At 31.3% G+C, this 8,339-nt stretch overlaps 1 protein-coding gene across 1 annotated transcript; it reads right to left on the reverse strand.

The window, feature by feature from the left end:
- Positions 1 to 6,453: 6,453 nt before the first annotated feature.
- On the reverse strand, positions 6,454 to 7,746 carry LOC133792488 (uncharacterized). Its single transcript, XM_062230395.1, has 2 exons — positions 6,946 to 7,746; positions 6,454 to 6,732 (listed from the first exon to the last, which is right to left on the reverse strand). The coding sequence occupies exons 1-2, from the start codon at positions 7,744 to 7,746 to the stop codon at positions 6,454 to 6,456; spliced, it is 1,080 nt and encodes a 359-aa protein (XP_062086379.1).
- Positions 7,747 to 8,339: the final 593 nt, after the last annotated feature.

Genomic DNA, 8,339 nt, shown 5'->3' on the forward strand with positions numbered 1-8,339 from the left:
AGGCTGAAGTAAACCTCTCTTTCCACTCTTCAATAACCATTGCCCAATCCAGCCTCTCCTGTAAGTGTTATATTTTAATATAATGTTTGATTGATTAAATAAGTGTTACAAAAAGTGATTATTTAATCTAGTGGGGGAATGTTATATTATTTCATATAATATAATATTAGATTAAATAATGTGACAAAATGTGATTTGTCACACCTTGTAACATATTATTGAGAGTCACAAAATTGGACATATGTGTGTGCCCAAATGTGACATATTTTGGAGTTACAAAATCAGTTACAAATTTGTAACTCCCAAATATTACCCAATAATGTGTATATTATATGTTACACATTTGAGATTGGATTTCATAAAGCCATTATGAAATATGGTTGTTGGAGATATGATTTTAACCCCAATAATGTGTTTTGGGAGTTACAAATTATTTGGGAGGGTTTGGAACTATTTGGAAAACAGCACATTTTCAAGTGTTGAAAATGGGCTGTGGCTGCGGCCACAGGTGCATTTCAGGCCAAATTTTTAGTTTTTTCCAAATGTGTTGAACGGTTCTAAAAACCCAAATAACTCTCAAATCTCAATTTTAATTCAATATTAATCCAATTAAACATTGGTAACAGCCATGGGGGTTGGTGGAATTTGAAATCCAAAGGGTATCTCAAACTCTATAAATAGGAGTCTAATGCTCACTTGTATGACACACCATTTTTCATCCACAAAGCACTTGGCTGAAAAATTCACCTTGAGACTTGATTATTCCAAAGAGCTATTTCCTTGAGAGATCTCTTAGTGCTTAGAGAATAGGGGGAAATAAGCTTTTGGACAAAATTTTTGAACCTTGTTCAAGTTGGTGATCCCCACTACTCTACACTTTGGTTGAGTGTGAGTTTGTGTTTTCCATTGATTTTTCATTCAATTTTCTTGTATTATTATTGTATAGAGTTTGTAATCATCTTCTTCTATTTCTATTTACATATTTATTGGTATCTCACTTGTATTGTTGGTCATTGAGTTGTAAACCTATTTATCTATCATCTAGTCCATTGTATTCTTTGCATAGAGTTGTATTTTTTGTTTTTCCACTTTTCCATTGAGCAATAAAATATATTCTCTAACAGTAAGAGGCCATCCTCACAAAATATGTGCCAAGTAAACTAATTACCTCTATAACCCAAGGGTTGCAATTCACATACCTCTAGTGTGTTTCGAAATGCTTCAATTTGTTGTTGGTTTCGAACCTTCCTCCATTTTTATCAGCTTGAATTAGAATTTCATTAAAATCCCCCATCACTAACCATGGCCCATGTGCTACTATTCGCAAATGTTGTAACAACTCCCATGTCATATGTCTATTGGATACTGTTGGGTCACCATAAAAGCCACTGAAATATCATGACAAATCTTGATTATCAAAACTTATAAAGCAATTTATGTGATTCGAGGATGATGATTGTACTGAGATCACTACATTTTCTTTCCATAGCAGCATTAACCCTCCATCTAGTCCTATCCTTGGGACCTCAAAACCATTATCGTAAGAGAGTTGCTTACACATTTTTGCCACTTTATCATTAGTAAGCTTTGTTTTCATTAGAAATATTACTTCCGGTCTATTGTTCTTGATGAGGAATCTTAACTGCCTCATAGCTTCATCTCCATTGAGTCATCTGGCATTCCAACTAACAGTAGCCATTTGGAGAAAAAATGAATATGAGACTAATGGAAACTTTGGATCAAGCTTGTGATATCTACTACTTTATTTATAATTGTTGTAGGCTAGAGAGAATATTTTTTATGAAATTAATATTTTTAATAGTGATCTCTTTCATATCATAATTAATAATGAATATTTCCTTCAATTTTCATGCAATTTATTATAATAATTATTTTCATATCATGCTAATATCATTTGTTTTGACCCTTGAATTAGACGTAATGATTTTCAAATTCTGTGATATTTTATTTATTGAAAAAAATATTTATCTTTATCGAACTTGTATTTTGCTTTCGCTGTTCTTTGTCCCTATCTGAGGGCTGCTCTTATATCTAGTGAAAGAATTGTCATATTGTGCTTATTTTTTGTATATTGTTGGGTTTGAAGAATCTTATAATTGCTAATGTTTTCAAAAAAAATATCATTGGTTCTCAGTATAAATAAATAATTAATATTTTATTATATAATATTTAGTATACTTATCTTTGATTATTTCTTCTTATTTAAAAATGAGAATCAAATAATATATTTTAAATTTATTCACCACTCTATCAAATATTGTGAAAATTGCTTAATGTATGTGAATCAAGTTGTTATAATTAAGTTTTGGATTACTAAAGTGGATTTCAGATTGATACTTGAATAATTTTGGCATCCTAATTAATTGTTTGTCATCAATTGGTAAGCTTAAATTAAATATTCCAAATATAATATATAATTTATTTATTTATTTATGGGCATAAGATCATTTTCAGTTTGTACATATATAATATATGTATGTTTAGTTTACCGTATTATTTTGTCTAAACTCTTAGCCAATTTTTAATGTTTATTTACTTAATATTGAACTAATATTAAAATATTCAATAAAGGAGGTAACTGTCATCAACTGTTTTTTTACTGTTTAGCCAATTTATCTTTCTCATTTTGATTGATGTCTGTTCAAATTAATTATTTTCATTTATATGATAGTCTATTCATATAAAATTCGCATATCATATGTGAAATAGATATTTACTTACTCATTTTCATAATCGAAATATCTATTATATATCGCTAATATTAGTGAATTTTATAACTAAACAAATTCAAAATTATGATTTTATCCATTTTTACCATATTTCTTCAATATCTCAGATATACTCTTACAGAGATATTTTTACACTAAAAAATATCAAACCTCTGTTTTTTCTGATACATCAGCGACATATTGACCAATTGTATTGGTTTTTTAAACCAATATGTATGTCTAGTGGTTGATAATATGTTTTAATTACTAGTGTCAATTCTTTTTTTACGAGGACTTTGTCTCTTTTGATTATTAATTTTTTGTTTCTCAACAAAATTATGAACCTTTTTAAGAGAAATATAAATCATTGAGCCAAAATAAGACATAATATATTTTTTTATTATATTAGTATGAAGATAGAACAAGTAATACAAAAACTGGTTACATCCTTTTAATCTGAAGGTATAACACATCCACTCACAAACACAACAAGATGTAAGAGATAAATTCAATAATGTTTCTCCATATAATTAATAATATTTATATGTGTGAGAGTTAAATTTAAAAAATATTGCTTTACCATAAAAGTTTTAGAACCATCATTCTTATTATATCAATCCAAAAATAATCCTCTTACAAAAGTTAACAATATGGACAAAATAAAGGAGGGAAGAAGGAAATTTGTTTTCAAATACTCAATATTATTTTTGGAAATTGTAAAATCCAAAAGCCAACTGACAAAAATTAAAATAAAGCAACCATCATTCATTTCTTCTTTATCTTTAAATCAATTCCTTCATGGTTTTGGGATTTTCATTTTATCTTTTTTGTGAACAGGTATTTCCTGGGAAGAGATTGTAAGGGCTGCTTGGAGAGTTGGCATATATGTTTCTTTGTGTGGCTTCTTGATCTGTGTTGAGGAGATTTTATCATTGCCCAAAGTTATCTCATTTTGCTTATTGGTCTTCATATTTGCCATATCAATCTCTAAACATATTGGTATGTTGTTGGAGGATGTTGAATTTTCTCCTATATTTTATTCATAAAATAAATTATAATTCGATGAGAAAATTTTAAAAGTTTTGAATAATAAAGATAAAACATTTACCTATTGTTCCCGTTTTTTGGCGTTTGACCAACGATTCCAATGATAAGGTTTGTGCACAAGATAAAGCAGCTTGTTTAGCACAATGTGTCATAGATTTTTTCTTTGATCCATAGGCCAAGGGAGAGAGTGAGGAGGCGGTTGGAATCATGTTCGTCAAACTAGCTATTTTTAGTGCTTCATCATATTGTAAGGTTGGATTATGGTCCATATCGATTGCATCTCTAAGAGCTCCGCAATCATTCTAGAAATGATCTAGATAGCCACAGTAGTAACAGAATGTGGAGAGTCACTCGAACCGGAAGGAGACTCATATATTGTCCTTTTTTTTTGTCTAGATTCAAGAAAATTCCTCTGGACAGTGGTTGAGAGGAATCTAAAAGAACCCTTAGTCGCAGAAATGTATGCCACCTATCTAGATTCATGTTAATTCTTTAATATCATTTTCTGACAATTATGGCTATCATGCTTTGTATCACTCTTTTTAAGCAATAGGTTCACAATACTACTAAATAAAATTTTAGATATCATTATACTTTTTCATATCATTTTTGAAGGGGGGACTCATTGTTTCTTAATGATGCTTCTTGATAGGTTTGTACATACTAGCAGAAACTGTTATGTGAAAAGGAATATCATGATAATCCACCAACTGTTAAGTTCCAATCCAAGGTAGTTTAGATATAGATTTTTGTTTGTCTAATACATATGTAAGTGATATTAGTTTTTGTTTGCCCTGGTATATATCACGGACGTTTGCCCTGGAATTATGAAGATGAGGTCTATTTTCTTGTGATAATTGTGAGAGGGCTCAAGTTCAATATAAGGCAATGGTTGATTAATAAATATGTTTCAATTCCTCAAGATTCCTGTTGTTTATTTTGTCTCTCTATAATTTTATATTTTAGTTTACACATTGGTACCTATTTTTTTTTTCATGCGTTACAAACTAGAGATTCCATTTCAATGGCCGTAACGGAGGGGCAATGGTATGGTGGATGACACTTCTATTCATCACCCACAATACTATTATGGAAATTTTCTTATTCCAATCAAATTTTTTGTAACAACTTGGGGCCTTACACTATCACACTGCAATTATTACCAAGACAAAGACTTATGCCAGTTATGTTTGCACTCAACATATATAGTTTTTGTGGAACCAATTATATCTCAACCTTGGTGTATAGGTGGACAAGGGCCAATTCTAGAGTTCACAAAAACTAGCAAAGTGGCTTCTAGCAATCTCTCTAATATTGACATTTTGATGAAAGCTGAATTGGATTTGAATTATGTTGTATAAATCAGGGGTACCAGTTACTCATAATATTGGTAACTGGTTACCCCTAAGATAGTCACATTTTATCTTGATGGTAACGGTTACCCATAATATAGGTAATTGGATACCCTTAAGATGGTAATAGATTATCCCAATGGTAACAGGTTAACCATAATATAGATAATTTGTTACCTTAAGATGGAAACGGTTTACCCTAATAGGAACACCCAGATCTTAAAAAAAACGTATATGAAAGGTAACTAGTTACTTAATCCAGACATTAATAAAACATGTGAAAAAAATCATACTGTAAAAGAAAAAACTCAAAAAAAGAAAATTGATTTGATTTTTTTTTACATATATATATTTAAAAAAATATTAAAAAAAAGTACAGTAATAAAAAACACCTTAAAAAACTTGATTTGGAAAAAAAATTATAAATAGTAAAAAACAAACTATATAAAAAATAAGTACAGGAATAAAAAATAATTATATAATATTAAAATATCTCTTCTATATAATAAATGTGTAGATAACGGAAATTCTTAGTTTTAACGAGTTTTTTTATTTTTTTCCATTAACTTTAACAGAATATTTTTATATTTAACAGAATATTCATATGTTTAATGGTAGATTGTAAACATGACTTAAACTTAAATAAAATAAAATAAATAAATAATACAAAAAATAAAATATGATATTTTTTAGATATTTTACAATAATGATTATTTAAAAATAATAAAACCATATATTTTATAACTAATAAAATTTAATTAAACTTAAACTTAACATTATATTAAACATATAATATATAATCTTTTGTTGTCACTGTCAAATTAAAAAACTAGAACAAATATAAACTTAAATAAAAATTAATTAATTAATTGAAAAATGATATTTTTAAGATATTTTATGATAATTTAAATAATTAAATCATATTTATTTAAAAATAATAAAGGTATACATAATTTTTTTATCTTATAAATTTGTGTAATAGTTTGTTTTTTTATCAAGTGATTGAAGTTTTTTTTTCTTCATCAAATTCACAAAAAGACATTGTGAGATACATTAGAAACTAAAAATAGTTGAAGCATGTATACTACTGTCTACACTATGACTTTTTCTATTCTTATTTTATTTCTATTATTAATTTCTTTTTAAATATTATTGTATGTTACATATATGTCATCACTACAAGAAATATAGATTTTAGAGGCGGAATTATTACCGGCGGACTAACTCCGCCGGTAATGTGCAGTATATTAGCGGCGGAGTACTGGGTCCGCCGCTAATACAAAATACCCGTAACTGACTTTTCAAATTTAATACCGGCGACCATTTTACCGGCGGGATAAGGGATATAGCGGCGGGCCGGGGTAGCGGGTTATGGTAATACCGGCGGAACCCGCCGGTAATAGTTTAAGACCGGCGGTGAAATACCGGCGGACCTCCGCCGATGCTGTATAACCGGCGGAGTAATACCGGCGGACGTCCGCCGATGCTGTATTACCGGCGGAGTAATACCGGCGGACCTCCGCCGATGCTGTATTACCGGCGGAGTAATACCGGCGGACCCCGCCGGTGATGTATGTATTACCGGCGGAGACCCGCCGGTAATACTATTATAGATGTGTGTTAAAAAACTCTTAGTTTTTTTCACTCCTCATCTCTCAGACTCGCAGTCGCCGCATCACCGCACCGCCACTCCACCGCGCGACGTTCTCCAACCCTCCGTCCACTCCGTTCGCCCTACCCTCCTCACTCCATACCCTCAGTCACTCCGGCGTCACTCCTGCCCAGCCCTCCGCCTCCGCCTGGAGGCCCTGGCCTGCCATTCTCTTCGACAAAGGCGAAACAACGTGCTTTTTGGTTTCATCGGTCTCCTTAAACCCATCCTCACACGTCGATGAAGCGTCAATCACCGAACTCAAACCTATATTCGCGTCATCGTATCGCTTCGCCTTGTAATCCTTCACAGCCACTTTGATTGTCAACACCGCATCATTAAACAGCTCCATACAGTCTCTCAAGCAAGCCTTCACATAAGGGTCCAATTTCTTCTTATTATTGTCATTGTGGAGAAGGTGTTTTATGAAATGCCTAGTAGAAGTCACGTTGTTTTTGGTCAATCTTATCGAGACGAGACCCAAGTCTCGGAGATCGGCGCACCGGCGACCGTCGGGAGAAGACTCGAAGGAGACTGTGCAAAAGTTGTAACTGAGATTTGGGTCGGTGTCGGAACACTTTTTGCAGGTGCCTTGGATGAGATTTGAAGAAGAAGAAGCTACTAGGGAGAGATGGAAAGTTGAGAGGATGAAAGAGAAGGAAAGAGGAAGTAAAATATTGAGGAAAGGAAAAATATGAGTTCTCATGATGAACCCGCCGGTAATAATCCGGTCAAACGGTGTCAGCGTTGCACAACACCGGCGGACGCCCGCCTCTATTAATCCGCCGGTAATAGTGCAATACCGGCGGGTAGTGTCAAACGGTCGGTAATGGTGATAATACCGACCGTTTATTAATGGCGGGACTTTACCGGCGGATTTCCGCCGGTAATAACAAATACCGGCGGATATACCATGTATTACCGGCGGGCTCCTCCGCCGGTAATGGTGATTTTTGTTGTTGTGCATGTAGCCATGTAAATATATATATATGTCAACGTTGTGTTTAGATGTCATATATGTAGAGATTATTGATATAAATATTTATATATACTATAGAATTATAATTCATTCTGTTTTATATATATATATATATTTATTTAAAAAAACAGTGAACCAGTTTTTATTAAAATTATACATAATGTTTACAACTTTAAAACTAAGCAAACATGTATTGCACGTTGTTTGTATCTAGTATATATACATATATATAGTAAATATATATATGTGAAAGTAATTACATTAACTTTTAAAAACAATAAAAAAAAACCTTATATAATAGCAAAAAAACAAATAAATTGCGATAAAAAAAAATTATATAACTAACCTCCTAATTTTAAAAAAAACTTAATTAATACCAAAATTATGGTATAAACACAAATTTCTCTTCTATATAATAAGTGTGTAGATAACGAGAATTCTTAGTTTTAATGGTTTTTTATTTTTTTCGTTAACTTTAACGGAATATTGTGATATATAACATAATATTATTTTATTTAACGGTAGATTGTAAACATGATTTAAACTTAAATCAAACTAAATAAATAAACAATTAAACCAAT

Source organism: Humulus lupulus, chromosome 7 (assembly GCF_963169125.1).
Source record: "Humulus lupulus chromosome 7, drHumLupu1.1, whole genome shotgun sequence".
Taxonomy (NCBI): domain Eukaryota; kingdom Viridiplantae; phylum Streptophyta; class Magnoliopsida; order Rosales; family Cannabaceae; genus Humulus; species Humulus lupulus.